The 17288-nt window shown below is 37.1% G+C and overlaps 1 protein-coding gene across 5 annotated transcripts; it reads right to left on the bottom strand.

Annotated features, from left to right (window-relative positions):
• Nucleotides 1–513: 513 nt before the first annotated feature.
• On the bottom strand, nucleotides 514–12462 carry LOC121971930. Of its 5 annotated transcripts, none has more exons than XM_042523461.1 (4): nucleotides 12115–12462; nucleotides 10546–10984; nucleotides 1598–1632; nucleotides 514–1508 (listed from the first exon to the last, which is right to left on the bottom strand). In XM_042523461.1, exons 2-4 carry the CDS (start codon nucleotides 10874–10876, stop codon nucleotides 627–629), a joined length of 1248 nt encoding a protein of 415 aa, XP_042379395.1. In that variant the 5' UTR covers nucleotides 10877–10984; nucleotides 12115–12462; the 3' UTR covers nucleotides 514–626. The 5 variants fall into 5 exon arrangements, with proteins under 5 accessions (XP_042379395.1, XP_042379392.1, XP_042379394.1 ...); XM_042523458.1 differs by having other exon boundaries at nucleotides 10546–11023; XM_042523460.1 differs by having other exon boundaries at nucleotides 12088–12462.
• Between the last annotated feature and the right edge of the window lie 4826 nt (nucleotides 12463–17288).

The following is a 17288-nucleotide window of genomic DNA, read 5'->3' on the forward strand; positions in this document are numbered from 1 at the left end:
TAGTAATATGCATTCCTATTGCAAGCAAACTCAAGCCAGGCAATTGATGAGTAGAGCAAACATTTCCTGAAACTAAATAATTAACATTTCCTAAACTTACACTTGGCAAGTTTCAAAAATTCATGTCATCTGTGCTTCTTGATTTACATGATAATTAATGAAAAACTTTCATAAAACCGGATCCATCATCTCTAAAATTAATCAAATATTAAAATTAAAAACATTGGCGACCAGAAGACAAGTTCTATATCAAGATGAGCGTATATAGCATACAATTACTCAGCCTATGCTCCCCAAAGTCACTGGGAGTGCCAAATTTTAGACAGCAGATTTGCCAACAATTAAAATAAATAAATTACTACCAGGTGCCCTAGAATCAAATATTTCACAGAAAGGGGGAAATTATTGAAGGGGCTTGATTCAGGGCTTCATTTTCTCCCAGCTTCACCTGTTTCTCTGCATATTGATCTAATAGGTGAACAGCAAACTAATTTTGTGATGCTTTTTTTTCCATTCTATGTGGCATGGCAATGGGGGATCAGAATGATTTTGCCACAGCCTAATCTGCTTATGCAATAAGTTTCATCGATAATCCAGTTTCTAAAACTTACTGATGATTCGAATCTTCACTCGCGACGATATTTTTCCCAGAATCCTTTCTTCATCTTAGGTCCACCTCTGGATGTTGATTGTGATGGTTTAGCAAGGGAAAAATACTGCTTCAAGAAAGACCTTCTGTAAGATCTGCACTTCGAATTGGTTCCTATTTTGAGGTTTTTTCGAGCCCCCTTCCCATCATCAGACTGAGCGTCTCCAAGTGCATCAGTTTCTGCCATTTTACCCTTGCAAGATTTGATTATGTCCATGCCAGCCTTCTCGAATAGCCTTATTGCAGATTTTTCTCCATGCGTACAGACAGGGCAAGGTGGGTCATATCGGTTGGTTTCAATAGTAACTTTCTCCAAACATTCGGAATGATAAAGATGACCACAAACCAAAACAGCAACCACACAGTGCCCTGTTAATCGCTTTGAGCATGCTTTGCAAATTTTCTGATGAGGAGGTGTATCCGGAGGATTTGAGCAAGCTCGTTGGCTTCTACATGATGTAAGGTTGACACTGTCAGCTGACCATCTTTCCTTATTTGAAGAAGCCACAAGCTCAAAGAATGCCCGCGTGGACCAGGCATCAGAAGACCCACCATGGGAACCACCTATGGAGAAGTCATTGCTGCATGAAGAGAGCACAAACGATGGCCTTGCTCCAGCAGAGCTGTTCTCATCAACAGATTGAAGGGATGCTATTCTGCTGTCAGATATCTCCTGTGAGAGTTCATGGCCGGGTGATTGGAACAGCTTCCTTGTTAAAGTTGGATTAGACGGCAAAGAATCACTCAAAGAAGATGACAGATCTGCTCTAGATGCAGATGACAAAGGAATTAAGGCCACTGCGTTTATTAACTTCGAATCTGAAGCAATGGCTAATTTCGATGATGTATGGCCCATTCTCTGAATTTAAATCAAAGTGAAACATGGGATTAATATAAACTGCCAAATAGGAAGAGGAGATTAACCAGAAACAACTTATTCAATCTCACCTTGGGGGATGAATTATTTGCAGTGAATGGAGTTTCTGTTTGATTAAAGAATACATTAAATTAAAGCCAAAAAAATTCTAATAAGAGAGGTAAAGGAAATGCAGTAAATGGTTAGTAAAGGCATCAGAGGATAATTTTATATATAACTTGAGTATCTCTTCATCTTTATCCTGAAATAGAAGATCATTTTAGAAGGACCAGAAAGTGTCTTCATCCTAAAGCTCATTAATTATTGGTCTGATTAATGATCTAGAAATTTAAAATAATTAAGAAATACACTAAATACTGACTATCAATATCACATACACTTGACATGTGAAATAACACGCCATGGAGATGACTAAAACTACATTACCAATCTTAATTTCTTAGTTTCCTCATGAGTCTACATCTAATTTAATGTACCTTCATATTAGCTTAGCAATTTACATGCATGGAAAATTTTGACTTATCTATAGCACCTTCCTCAAAACATTCTCCATGAACTTGACGCACCTTAACCACTTCAAATTATATGAATATTGTTAGCAATTAAAAAACCATACTAAATACCAGCAAACAAGAAAATCAAGTTACAAAAGAAGGAAAACTAAAGAACACAAAATCAAACAAGATGGCATATTAACCTAGAAAAGAACATTACAATTTCCTTCCTAATGCAATTGATTCACGGTGACTGACATTACAGAGCAGATGGTTGATCCAGTCTGTTAAAAAAGAAAAAAGGTGAAAAAAAAATACAGTACAGTCAATTTATCCTTTGCTCGTACTATATTCCTGTCTTAAGTACTCTTGGACAAAAGCACACACCACCACCCCTGAGATTTTCATTGCAGAACATATAGTTGTTGGATTTTATTTCCTTTAGGTGGGCTAACATGTGACTTGTCACATACGAATTTATGCCATTAAGAAACCAAATCCGCTATGTAATCTAAGTTTATTGGGTTTTGATTATTGGATATAGACTTCACATGTGTAAAACCTTAAATGCATACTGCCATTATCTATGGGCTGATAATGAATGTGGATCCACTATATATGGGTATGGTCCTGATTGGATTAGGGATCGATAGTTGTCTGCATCCCCATAAACGTAGAGAGTTCGGCACCAGATCCCTAATTCCGAAGGAAGACTGATAAGTGTGAAGTATATATGGTTTTTATCATATTTTCGCACTACATTCGACTCACTTTTGCATATATAATTCATGGTAATTTGATTCTATGCTTCATTTTCATATTTTATTGTTCCTAGATACTGCTCTCGTTTATTTTGGATGACAGGAGGAAAGATTGGATCGATACAGGGAGCAAAATGCCGAAATCCAAAAGCCCAGTCCTGCCACGGGCGGCCGTGGCAAGCTTTGTTGTCCTGCCACGGGCGGCCTCTCTGCTGGCCTGCCACGGGCGATCGTGACCAACGCCACGGCCCGTGGCGATCTAAGCATCAGTGATGGCGAGCATCCAACCCTCGACTATAAGGCAGTGTGTTTCCACTCTTGGAGAAACCCTAGAGCCATCACCTTCATCAACTCCGACGCTCCATCCACCTCCGATGCAAGAAACTACTCCGAAGACTTCTCCCTAAACATCTCTTAACTCTATTCTCTAATTTGATTGTATGAATGCTTTCGTTGTTGTCTTTGGATTGTCATACCTTTGTTATGGAGTAATTCTCATGATTCTAAGATGTAGGGAGTAGCCCTTTTGTTATATGAACATCTTTTCAGTTAATCTATATGTTTGCATATTTTTGTTTGAAAGAATGTGTGTTTATAATCCGGATCTACCGTATTAACACGATCTCAATGTCAAAAGCACGAGATTTATATCCCACAAGGGATTGGTGATGAACTGAAAGGAGAATCCGATCCTCCGACGCGTAGAAAACCGAGACGCAGAGAGTTGGATATGAAAGTGCAATCCGGTTTGCCGCGAGGAGCTCTAGGTCATCATAAAGCTTAATGGATCAAACCTAATTCACTGTAGACCATGATTAGGGTTGATACGTCGTTGTAGAAGCAAAAGTTCACATCAGATACCATAGAATAGTCTACCTACATAAATACTCATTGAGGATGAGAAACCAAATATAGATTAGATGTTTACATTCATTTGGGTAAAATCGAAATCCTAGAATTGCCCTTCACCACTGCCTTCTCTTAGTGATCTCACTGCCACTTGCCACTTTCTATGATTCTCTCTGCATCCCTCTCTCTCAAACCTCTCGTTCTTGCAATCTCAACTCAAGCTTTCCCACTTACTCTCGTGAACCAACCTTTGAACGTCTCTGCGAAATCAATTAGAAATTAATCAATTGTTCCTGTGGATCGATATATTTTATTACTTAACGATAGAATCGTATACTTGTGATTTCCCACATCAAAGACCACCCCCTTGCTCCTTTTTCTTCCACAGGATTTCGGAATCTAGAAGACAACAATGGCTCTTCTACTGCATTCAAGTTCCATTGTCGTTATTTAATTTTATATATTTATTTGTTATGTCATACTTTCGATGTTACTAGATCTTTGTGTTTTCTCGTTCTTTTGGTTTCTAAAATTCATGAGATTAGAAGAAAACTCTAATGGCTAACATGTGGTATCAGAGCTAAGTTGATTTCATCGTATGCTATGGCAATAAAGTTAGGGTTTTTCATTAATTTGGTTTTTTTATGCTAGATTAAGTTTTCCTAGTATAAATCAATATTTGATCTTCAAAAATCTTGAAAGGAAAAACATAGGATAGACTTAGTTTTTCCAAGTTTTCGTGTTTTTCACGAAGAACAACGGAAACCGTCGTCGATTTCGTGGAAAAACCATCTTTTGATCCATTTTAGGGCAAATAGCGATGGGGCCATAGTCTGACAATCGATTATGGCCAAGCCAAAATTTGCTAACAGAATTTGACAATCAATTAATAGCCTTGAAGTCGATAAAGAATTAATTTAAATCAATCAGCCAAATCGAATGAAGACACCAATTCACTAATCGATTGATGGACTTGAGGTCAATACAAAATCAATTTAAATCGATTAGCCGAATCAACTGCTTAAGGCAATCGATTGTTGGCTTTAGCAATCAATTGTCAATACTGAAGTCGAGAACAAAGGGCTCTGGGATCGATTAGTATTTACCAATCGATTGCGAATCAACAATCAATTGATTACTGTGTTCTGTAATCAACTAACGGGATCGATTGGGTGATACCAATCGATTGACATAAATCATCAATTAATTGATGGTCCTAAAATCGGATCCATGGTCAATCGATTAGTTGTTACCAATCAATTGTCATAAAGAATCAATTGACTGATCAACCTAAACTTGAGCTATTAAAGTCGATCAAGTGATTATCTGTTCGATTAAGGTTCCTAACGATTTCTTGAGTCTATCTACACACGTGTTAGTAAATTGAACTATTATGTCGGCCGAAAGGATGACACCTTAGATAGGTTTAGTGCATTTTGTGTAAATAGACATATATTTATGTTAAGAGTAATTGGCCAAAAGGAAAATTACTTTTATGCCACATATATGTTCAAGAGTAACTTATAGTTAAGGAACAAATTTTTTTATTTGTTTAGATCGTATGCATAAAATATGTCGATCTAAAGGCATATTGCATGGACGATTAAGATAAATATTGTTGGAATTGTAAGATTGAAAACAAAGTCTCACATTGAAAACACATAGAAAAGATCATGGACTTATAAGGCATTTTGAGTAAAGCCCAAAAATAAACCATGAGGGCTTAGGCCCAAGTGGTCAATATCATACCATTATGGAGATATCTAAATTCCTTCGGTCCTAACAATTGGTATCTTGATTAGGCGCCTTCAAGAGCATTGGAGGCGCCTCAGACCCAGTCTTCGTGACCGTTTGCAATCGGATAAAGCTTTATCCGATCAAACTGCTTGGAGGCGTCCTCAACCCCCTTGGAGGCGCCTTCAACACTCGGGATAAGATTTTCAAGAGCTATATAAAGGCCCCTGGAGCTAGGAAATTAATCAATCAACTTAGTATTCAATTCCTAGCAATTGTTTAGAGCTCTTAGTGTGTAAAAGGTTTCTCCGCCTTCAGAGAAGGAGACTTTTCTAGTGCGCTTTCCAACCGTCTTGGATTAACAACCTTCTTGATTGTAACCAAGTCAAAATCGCTGAGTCTTCTTTCTTTTCTGTTATTCTGCTTTATTTTATTTTCTTATTATTGTTGCTAATTTTTGAGTTGAAAGTTTGAGGAGGGTATTCTTATTTTGTAGGCAATTCACCCCTCCCCCCTTGCGGCTCCACTGCACCAACAAGTGGTATCAGAGTCAGAACGCCTCAAAAGGACTAACCGTCAACTGAAGCAATAAAACGATGGCCGAAGCTAACATCTATCCACCAGCATTTGAAGGGGAGTTTGCTTTCTGGAAGCAACGAATGAAGGTATATCTTAACACAGACGCTGATATTTTTTTAATAATGAAATTTGGTTATGAAGCACCAAAGATAACGAATGGAGAAGACATCGAACAATACCTCTGGACCAATAAGCAACGTGACGAGTTTATGGCAAATGCTTGGGCTGAATTTCACCTTCTAAGCGTACTACCGGATGAAGAGCTTGATAGGGTTGGCGACTACCAAAGTGCAAAAGAACTTTGGGAAAAATTCTTAAAGCTCCACGAAGAACCAAGAGAAGCCGACTCCTCGATGGATACTGAACCGTCGAAGACTTCGAGATCGAGGAAACTGCCGGATCAACCCCAACAGCTGAATTTCATCCCGAGGACACAAAAACTCATCCCGGATGAGCATCGATGAAGGGGAGAGTCTTCTAAGAAGACAACTCAACAAGGGGAGAATCAACGACCGACAAGGTAAGTCAGATATGGTCTCCACCTCCTGATCAATTGGTTAAGTCAATCAAAACGTTACTGCAAGATTTTTGTGAATTACAAAATATTTTGTCAAAAAAATTTTACAAATTAGAAACATCATCGAAAGATTTTTCCGAATTAGAAAATATAGTGTCAAAAGATTTTTGCAAATCAGAATAATCTTGTCAATTAGAAAAATTATTAACTAATAGTGAGTTAAAAGAAACAGCCTGTCAATTAAAGGATTTTGACAAACTAACAATAGAAAACATACTACAATTTTATGAATATTCAAATTTCCCTACTTTAGATTTGAGTAATTATGATAAACTAAAATGAAAATTTAAATATCATAGTTAGAGCATTTGATCTAAATTAAAACTTTAGACTTAGCGCTTTCAGCGAGAAAATTAAACATTAAAATTTCTTTATGAGACTTTGTCTAAGAAAGTGGTTGTTGCTCCAATAACCAAGAAAGCATAGTGCCTCGCCAGGACTTGGAAGCCAAAATATTGGAATAAAAATGTTTAATTAATTTTCTGATAAAGCATTAAAATTATACTTAAATAATACTCTAGAAAGTTTTTTAAAAAATATATATTTTTTTAAATTCTTCAAAAATATTTTTAAACTTAGAAAAATGTCTAAAATTTTATACTTTGAAATTTTTTAAAGACTTAGAAGCTTTTTCAAAATACTTAGAAATTTGTTTTGAACATATTTATACCCCGTTTTTGCTGTGATCAAAGGGGGAGAGATAGGAACCAGTTAGGGAGAGTTAAAAATTAAATTTTTTTTCTTAATGTTGTAAATTTTTTTATTGCAACCTTTCTGCTTAAAATGTTAGTTTAGTAATTTCTTTAAATTACTATATGTCTATTTTTGTTTCCCTAACTTGAACTTGGGTTGATGCACATCAAAAAGGGAGAAATTGTTGGACCCCGTGGGTGTTTTGATGTGATCAACCAAGTTAGGTTAGGTCCTGCTTATTATTTGATCCCTGTGTCTAAGTGTGCAGGAACTTAGGAGCGCAGGAAGTCGAGCGGAAGACGCAGCTAGCGAGAAGGACGACACGGGAAGGGAGCCGACAGAGCTACGAAGAGTACACCGGTGGACGAGAAGAACATGCGCGACGTTCGAGGGACGAAGCCGGGTGGAAGTCTGCTGAGGAGAAGGCCGGAAATTAGGTTCGGATGAGCCCTATTTCGGTTGGTCGAAATCACCCAAGCGATTGGAGCTTCGGAAGAAGAGGAAAAAGAGAAACTGGAAAATATTTATACCATGCAGTTCGAGACGCCTCAAACTAGTCCGAGGCGCCTCTATCACCTTGAAGGCGCCTCAGACCAGTCTGAGCCGCCTTCAAGAGCATTGGAGGCGCCTCAGACCCAGTCTTCGTGACCGTTTGCAATCGGATAGAACTTTATCCGATCAAACTCCTTGGAGGCGCCCTCAACCCTCTTGGAGGCGCCTTCAACACTCGGGATAAGATTTCCAGGAGCTATATAAAAGCCCCTGGAGCTAGGAAATTAATCAATCAACTCAGTATTCAATTCCTAGCAATAGTTTAGAGCTCTTAGTGTGTAAAAGACTTTTCCGCCTTCAGAGAAGGAGACTTTTCTAGTGCACTTTCCAACCGCCTTGGATTAACAACCTTCTTGGTTGTAACCAAGTCAAAATCGCTGAGTCTTCTTTCTTTTCTGTTATTCTGCTTTATTTTATTTTCTTATTATTGTTGCTAATTTTTGACTTGAAAGTTTGAGGAGGGTATTCTTATTTTGCAGGCAATTCACCCCGCTGCACCAACAAACCGTAGTTCGTTGAAGTCCAAGTACATCGACATCAAGTTTCTAGCGATTAAAGAAAGACTTCAGAGTAATGATAGAACACGATTCCATGTTGGCAAATTCGTTGAAGTCCAAGTACATCGACATCAAGTTTCTAGCGATTAAAGAAAGACTTCAGAGTAATGATAGAACACGATTCCATGTTGGCAAATTCACTCACTGATGGTTTGGTGCCTAAGATGTTTTATGTGCATGTTATAAATATGAAAGTTCTTATGAAAGTACTCATCTAGTAGGAGTGTATGTATTTTATTGCTCTATATTTATTTATAAAGACAAATATTTTGTTTTGAATATTATACGTACATAAAGCTCAAAACGATATTTTATATGTTTATTTGACACTCTGAAATAAAATATCATGATTTACTGGTTTCGTTTAGCATATAGTGTTTGTAAATGTGATATAGATTCCTTCTAGAATCATAAAGTTTGATATCATTTGTTATTGCAATTTAGCATGAAGTGTTTGCAAATATGATACATTAGGGCTAATTGAAAATTAATATGTATTGATCACATTTCTTATAATTTCCATACTACACATCCACATCTAAATCTATGTCATAATGACATTAGTATTGTGATTACTGTTAAGGTTTATTACCGTCATATATAGTTATTTAGTCTTATACCAATGAAATTAATAGACCAAATTGATTACAGGGTATTCTATACCCATAAAGTTTGACATTGTTATTGACATCAACTAAACTTTTTTCATATGTTGTACACAAATCACAAGTAGCCTAAGTGGAAGTTATCGAATTTTATTTCCTTTAGGTGGGCTCACATGCGACTTGTCACATACAGATTTATATCGTTAAGAAACCCAACCCGTTATGTGATCTAACTTAAGTTTATTGTGTTTTATTTATTGATTGTTGACTTCATATGTGTAAAACCCTAAACCCGCACCATCATTATCTTTGGCTGATAATGGATGCGAATCCACTATATATGGGTATGATCCCCATTGGAAAGGGGATCGATAGTTTTTTGCATTCCCCATTGACGTAGAGAGTTCAACGTCGTCGCCTTAATTCTGAAGGAAGACCACCCCCTTGCTCCTTTTTCTTCCATGGGATTTCGGGATCTAGAAAACGACGCTTTACAACAATGGCTCTTCCGCTGCATTCATGTTCCATTGTCGTTATTCAGTTTTCTATATTTATTTGTTATGTCATGCTTTTGATATTACTAAATCTTCGTGTTTTCTCTGTTCGAGTTCTTTTGATTTATAGAATTCATGAGGTTATGAGAAAACTCTAATGACTAACAATAGTCTCATAGAAATATTGCCAGGTGGTCAAGTACTATATAAAAGAGTAGATGTAACTAGATTTAATTTTAAAATTATGACCGTTGCAACTAAATTCTTAATTGTCTCCTTATTATATAAAGGAAATTCAACATTGAATGCTGAAGGACCATGGATGGACTAGGATATGAGATTTTCAGTAGAAAAACAAGAATTGCTTGTGATTAACCAGTAACCATTCTCTAAACAAACCAAGCAACAAGAATCTCTCATAGTCTGCCCTTGCTATTGGAAGATACATTACAAATGGTTAGAATAGAACAATTCAGAACCACGAAGGCAAAGAGAGACTAATACTACTCTTTAATTATAAGAAAGCAAAAGGACAGTACTAACATAGTACATTTAGCCAGAGCAATGAACTGGTTTTGAGAAGCAGATGAATCAAAAAAAAGACAAAAGTTAACTGGACAACTCTTAGCAAAAGTTATTAAATAATATGGTGTTGGATTAATGGAAATGACCATAAGACATTAGTTTGGCATCCCTTGTGACTTGGCAGACCAATCCAAATGATGCAATGGACTATTACCTCCTACTGTTTTCTTGGTTTGAAATACAGAGTAGAATCACATGTGGCACTAATAAGAAAATAGAGAAGCAAAATGATACAATGGGCTATTACCTTCCTACTGTTTTCCTGGCATGAAATACAGAATGGAATTGCATGTAGCGCTAATGAGAGAATAGAGTAGCAAACAACTCCAGATAACAGACATGGTTTCCAAGTTATGCAAGTGACATCTATAAATCTTTGGAAGTTAAGTGCTTGACCACCGAATAAAAATGGTAAATTTGATATATAAAAAAATGCAAGTAAATAAGAATTTTCTATAACAAATGAACAATATTATTGTTCTTTGGTGCCATGAAAACATGTAACTGACTCAAGAAATGAGATTTGTAGCATATTCTACCTTGAGCAACATCTCTTGACTTCCCAGCAGTTCCAATTCTGACTGGAGACTTAAGCCACTTTTGTAGTTGGAAAGCATTTGATGGACTGCCACTATCAGAAAAGATTTCAGTTTCATTTGGTGATTCACTCTTAATCTCAAGCATAGCATTCTCAATATCCTGTTGAGCAAATTGGGCAGCATTTTCCATTGCATCCTCTATGTGTGTTCGGTTATCCCACCGAAAGCTCCAAGTAGGCGAGTTTCTAGAACTCCTATATGTTGAAACTTCAAAACGAAGAGGACTAGGCAAGGGTTTGTCCTTTACAGCCACACAACAATTCGCCCCCATGTTGATTTTGTACTGACTTTCCCCTAATGTGTATAAGCTTACGAAGAAATTAATGTTGAGGCCTTTGAAAGATAGAAACACTACGTTTAGTTTCCTTCATGCAGGAGCCTGAAAAAATAATGTTGTCCATTGAATCTCCAAAAGTTCCTATCACAAGAGAATGGCGATGTCTTGAATTTTGCATCAGAAATCATGAATGTGAATTTACAAAACATATGAGATTGCAAAACAAGTGAAAACAGGCATTAAAACTCCAGAGGATATAAGGGCAAGAACGAGAGAAGAAAAAACTTCTGAGAATCATAGATGATCTAAATCAAAAGAGCACTGATTGATGCAACAAGAATGGTGTTTCTATAATCTCTTCTCTTCTAACAGAAAAATACAACTATGAGAAGAAGAAATAGAATTCCTAGTCCATCACGCATCTAAATGTAGAAATCATGGTTAAATTTTTTGATGACCACAAAGGTGTCAAACAGAACCCCTTTGTTCCCTCAGCATGTATTAAGAGAATAAACTCAATTACTGTTCACCAGAGATGAGAAGATGGAATCTGCTATGGAGAAAATTAAGGAGGCATTAAAGACCCACTAGACAAGGAGTGTTTGAATATTCAAATCATCAAGAAAGACGGTGAACATTACCATCAACTAAAGACTTCAGTGGTTGACAATTTGATCGCTGTCACCCTCAATATCCAAGTTATCAGAAACAAAAAATAATTACGTGCTCAGCAAATTTCCGGAAATAAAACATAAATAAAAGACAATAGAATCCACTGTGGACCAAACAAGTAATACTGAAATTCACTATAGGATATCGTGACAGAAGTTAAGATCAACAGTCAACATATTTTGAGTTATAATAAACAGCTAAAGGGAACTAAAAGCAGCTAAAAGAATATCAACAATCTTTGATAAAAGGAACCAGTATAATTATTTCCGAACCAAGTGGAATCTCTAGAGAACATGAAGGGGGAAAAAACCCACCAAAGTTTTATTTTGGTGGCTCCATTAGATCGTTTCATAGGGCAAAGTCTTCTCAAATTGAAGATAAGCTACTTCAAACCGACCCTAAGGAAATCATACTTTCCAATACCAGAAAGCTTCACTCAAATCAACCAACGTATAAGAAAGCCTATTAATTAAGTACCAACAGTCTCCTCGATGTGCAATTCTTCTTTGTTTGAAATATAAAAAAAAAATAACCTTTTTCAGTTGAATCAAGAGCGGCACCTTTAGAACCAAAGAAAACCCCGCTGATGAGAAAGAGAAAGTTCAAATCAGCCAAGCATCTCTCTGCGTGGATCGCGGTCAGAGGAAAGCCACAATAGCTACCGCCGGAAAAACCGGTTCAGGCGCTAAGATCGACCAAGCGAGCTCGGGGATTTCGCGTCGAACCCGTAAAATCTGGCGCGCTCTACAGCTCGCTGACTCGCGGATAACCCGTACAAAATTTAATCAACGAGCCTTTCCTCTCTCTGGCCAGAAACCCCCTAACAAATTAGGGTTCTTGGCACATCAGTTCTCGAGCTGCTAGTGGCGCATCTCATTGTTTCTTCCATTCCTGGGTTTGAGAGGGAGAAGGGCATGGGTGCGTTCCTTGGGTGCAAATATATGAAGATATTTTAAATATCCGTACTCACACGTAGAAGACTTTCGCCCACTTGTTTACCCGCTGACAAGTGACGGAGAATTATACTTTTCCCTGGGCAATTTATTTATTTATTTTTTCCTTTATTTACTAATTTTATATATAACCGGTAGCTATCAGCATAAATCAAAAAGCGTCTATAAACATAATATTCTTATATTAACCGTTTATTAAAAAAAAATGCATATCATAATTCATCGAAATTAATTATCAAACTTGAGACGGCCCGACAACTTATCGCCATTTAAGACAATATTTAAAATTGGCATTTAATCAAACTTATTGCAATAGTTATAATCATGTTAAAAGTGATTTTTTTAATGATATTTTATTGTATTTTAATATTATTAATTAATTTTTATATTTTAATATATTATCTCGTTATTTGAAAAGATTAATTCTAAAGATAAAGATTTAGTAACATAAAATTTTTTTATCGGTATGGAAAATACATAAATAAATCATTTTTATGGTTTAGAAAGTATTCCCTTTACATATATAATAGTGGGGATTAATGATTTCCATCTATTTTATAAGTGGAGATTATTCATTCTCATTGATATATATAAAAAGAGTATCCTCTTTATAAAAAAAATGATCCAGAAGATCTCCTCTTCAATATTACAAGTAATTTAAATACTGATGACATATAATTTATCCAGCAAAAATAAGACCCTTATTATATGTCAACTCCTCCTATCAAATAAAAAAAATACAAAAATCTAATTAACCTCATTGATTAGTGCTAGGATGACTAATCTAATCATTAGGGATTGTAATAGAGAGGGTTAAAATCTAACCTCGTAACAAATTTGTTCCGATGGGATTGGTTTAGACCTGTCTAAATGGGTTTCAAAATGGATCCATGGTGGGTTCCGGGTTTAACCCGATCGACCCCGTATAATATTTTTTATTAATTATTAATTAAATAAAAATTGATAATTAATTTTTAATTGAATAGATTTTTTATGATAATATTTTTTACAAAATATTATTAATATAAATATTTAAAACAAATTTAATGTTTAATTAATTTAAAACAATATTTTATATTAAAAAAAATAAAATATGATGGGTCTAACGAGTCTAATTCTGATCCACCCCGTCGGGCTCATAGGGCAGGGCGGGGTAAGTCCAAAAGGAGGTGAGGCGGGTCCTGGGTTTGGCCAAATTTATCTCAATCATGACCTGTTGCCATCCCTACTGGCCCCATAAAATTTTCATATATGCTACTAGGGGTAAATCGAGAAGCGCGAACAGTGGACGATCTAGCATCCACTGGATGCGCCCCATTTGGAGGAAAAAAATCCTATAAATAGACTATAGCTGGGAATCAAATCGTGGGTGTCTAGGTGACAACTCGGATATCCTACCATGGCATCGTAGAGGATCCTTCGATCCACTTCATGTGGATTGGGGGATTATCCATAATACAATTATGGTCGAATCGCAGTAGCAATTCGGCCGCAATTGGTTATGATCCCTCCATGGATTAAGCTTTCCATCCAGGTTGTAGTTTTGGTCAATGTGGGTGGATAGAGGTCGCTGGCGGTGGGCGGGTTGCTTGACACCAAGTGGGTGGTGGCCTCCGATTGCCCACCCAACCTAAATTAAAACCTAGGTGGGAAGGTGAACTCAGGAATGAATCACAACCAATTACAGCTGAATCACGGTCATGATCCGACCGCAATTTCATTGTGGATCATCCCTTGGTTCATAAAAAGTGGACCAGAGGATTCGATGTGAGCCCTGAGACTTTAAAAAGATAAACTCAGTTAGCATCATTGACTAACCCTGGGTGACCGGTCTGGCCCTATGGAATTTTACCACTCGTCACTAGGGTAAATCAGGAAGCGTTCGCAATAAGCAGTCCAGAAGCCCAGCATCCTTTAGTTGCGTGCCTCATTTGAAGAAATTTTTTTTACAAATACATTATAGTTAGAGATCAAACTATGAATATTTAGATAACAACTTAAATATCATAGCCCCGCACCATAGCCCCGGGCCGTAAACTCCTCCTATCTTATGTGGCAAAAGATGATTCGCTCGCCCCTAGCGCTCTCGTTAATCTGTCCCTAGGTCAACACAGAGGAGGTAAATTACAGGTGGCTACTGTAGGTGCAGCGGAGGCCGGCAAGAGGGGAGGGTGAATTGCTGAAATCAAAAATAAACTATACCCTCCTCGGATTTCAACTCAGAAAAGCAATAGAAAAATAATAACAAATAAAGAAATAGAAATTAAACAGAAGATAGGAATTTAACCTAGTTACAACCAAGAGGGTTGTTAATCCAAGGCAGTGACAAAAGCGCAGTGGAAGATCTCCTTTTGCTGAAGGCGGAGAAGCCTTTTACACTTTGAAACTTAGAACTATTGCTAGGAAAGACTATACAATTGATTGCTTGAGTTGTTTTCTATTTCCTAGCTCCAGGGGCCTTTATATAGTTCCTGGAAAGTCTATCCCGAGGGTCCAAGGCGTCTCCAACAAGGTTCAAGGCACCTCCAGCTCGGTCAGCGGATAAAACTTTATCCGCAGCGCAAACGGTTAGTTTTGACCTGTTGAAGGCGCCTTCAAGCTGGAGGCGCCTCCAAGCCTGATGGAGGCGCCTCCAAGCTGGCAGCTCGAATTCTAGCTTGCTTCTTTGCTTCACTTTAACTTCCGACGCTCCGATCTTTTGGGTGATTGCAGCCAACCGAAATAGGGCTCACCCGAACTCAATTCCCGGCCTTCGGACGCACCGAGCCCGTTGGCTCCCTTCCCGTGTCGTCCTTCTCGCTAGCTGCGTCTTCCGCTCGACTTCCTGCGCTCCTAAGCTCCTGCACACTCAGACACAGGGATCAAACAAAGCAGGACCTAACCAACTTGGTTGATCACATAAAAACACCCACGGGGACCAACAATCTCCCCCTTTTTTATGTGCATCAACCCAAGTTCAAGTTAGGGTAAAAATAGACAGAAAAGTAATTTTAAAAGAAAATTACTAAACTCACATATTAAGCATTAGTTTGCAATAAATAAAATTGTAACTACAATAAGAATATTTTTAATTTTTTAAAAAAACTCCCCCTAAATATGTACTTCTCTAAGCTTGTACCTTTCTCTCCCCCTTTGATCATAGCAAAAACGGGGTAATAGAAAAAAAAAATTGCATAAATTTTTAAGTTAGAAAAATAGAAATTTCAAAGATATTTATAAGTAAAATGAAGTTTTTTGGAAAAAAATTCTAAGTAAAATTTCTAAGTGAAAAAAATTCTAACCACAATAATTTGTTTGGATTTTTCAAAATAATTTCTAAGTAAAAAATTGATTTTTAGAAAAGAAAATCTAAGCAATGAATTTCTAAAGAAATGTTTAAAAACTTTTCAAAGCATTATTTAATTCCAATTTTAATGCTTTTATCAGAAAGTTAATTAAACATTTTCATTTCGATATTTCGGCTTCCAGGTCGTGGCGAGGCACTAGGCCTTCTTGGTTATTGGAGCAACAACCACTTCCTTAGACAAAGCTTCCATAAAGAAATTCGAAGTTTAATTTTCTTACTGTAAGCTTTTAAATGAATTAATTTAGCACATATTTCGGAACCCAATAGAGGTTCCTTTCTACAGGGTTATTCAAAAATTTCGGGGGTACATAGTTCTTGGGTACTCTTTTAAGTTGACTCTGATGGTTTCTATTGTACCAATTCAATTTTTCATAAATTTTTTATTTTGAGTTTGGAAATTTATTTGTATTTAAACATGCATAAGATTTTAATTTCTAATTTTAATTTATCATTTTCTGATTTTATGTTATCGTACATCTCAAGTGGACATGCTTTTGCTAATTTTATTTTCAATTCTTTATTTTCTTTTTCTAATTCGAATAAGTATTTAGAAAGAGATTTAATAAAGCGAAAATACAGAGTCGGGGTTAGATTACGTACCTGACTTACCTGACTCGATGAGGCTCCCCCTTCACTGCATCTTTTCTCTTCTGATATTCCTCCCCCTTCATCGATACTCATCTCTGAGCTTGATTCTTCTTCCAGCTGATGGTTAGCTATTAGAGCTAACCCCGAGAATTCTTCGACGTCTGATTCGGAGGATGAGTCTGACCAAGTGACCTTTAGGTTCTTGTGTTTGGAGGAATCTGGTTTCTTGTACTTGGTCTTTGCCTTCTCCTTTTGCTTGCTCTTCAATTTCGGACAGTCATCCTTGATATGCCCTTTTTCGTTGCAGTTGTAGCAACGAGTCGTTCTTCTTTTTCTCTCATGCCTCTGCGATCTAAATTTGTTAGATTTAAAAAATTTATTGAAGCGTCTTACCAGTAGTGCCGCTTCTGATTCGTTGTTTTTGCCTTTAAGGCAATGTTCTGACTGGTCTTCTCTACTCCATTGAGCTCTGAAACTCGAGATTCGTGAAGTTCAAAAGTGGAAAACAGTTATTCTATAGTACTTACCTCGAAGTCCTTAGAGATGTAGTACGCGTCTACTAAGGAGGCCCACTATGGAGTTCCGGGGAAGGCTTTGAGCGCGTATCGGATCGAGTCCCGGTTCGTTACTTCTTCTCCAAGATTGGTTAGTTGCGTGATCAGCTCTTTGATCCTTGCTTGGAGTTGCGCTACCTTCTCGCCTTGGTTCATCCGGAGGTTCGTCAACTGGGTCCGGAGGATATCGCGCCTGGCTAGCTTCGCTTCGGAGGTATCTTCGTGAAGCTCCAGAAATTTCTCCCAGAGATCTTTCGCGGAGTCGTAGCTTCCGATCCGATTTACCTCATGAG

The sequence above is a fragment of the Zingiber officinale genome, chromosome 4A (genome assembly GCF_018446385.1).
Source record: "Zingiber officinale cultivar Zhangliang chromosome 4A, Zo_v1.1, whole genome shotgun sequence".
In the NCBI taxonomy this organism is placed as follows: domain Eukaryota; kingdom Viridiplantae; phylum Streptophyta; class Magnoliopsida; order Zingiberales; family Zingiberaceae; genus Zingiber; species Zingiber officinale.

Bases quoted from the DNA above. Each gene is read 5' to 3' on its own strand.
- LOC121971930 (XM_042523461.1), bottom strand. From the start codon at position 10,876: ATGGGGGCGAATTGTTGTGTGGCTGTAAAGGACAAACCCTTGCCTAGT. The intron at 1,633-10,545 runs GTAGAATATGCT...TTAATCAAACAG, and splicing joins GTCAAGAGATGTTGCTCAAG to AAACTCCATTCACTGCAAAT. The intron at 1,509-1,597 runs GTGAGATTGAAT...ATTTAAATTCAG, and splicing joins CAAATAATTCATCCCCCAAG to AGAATGGGCCATACATCATC.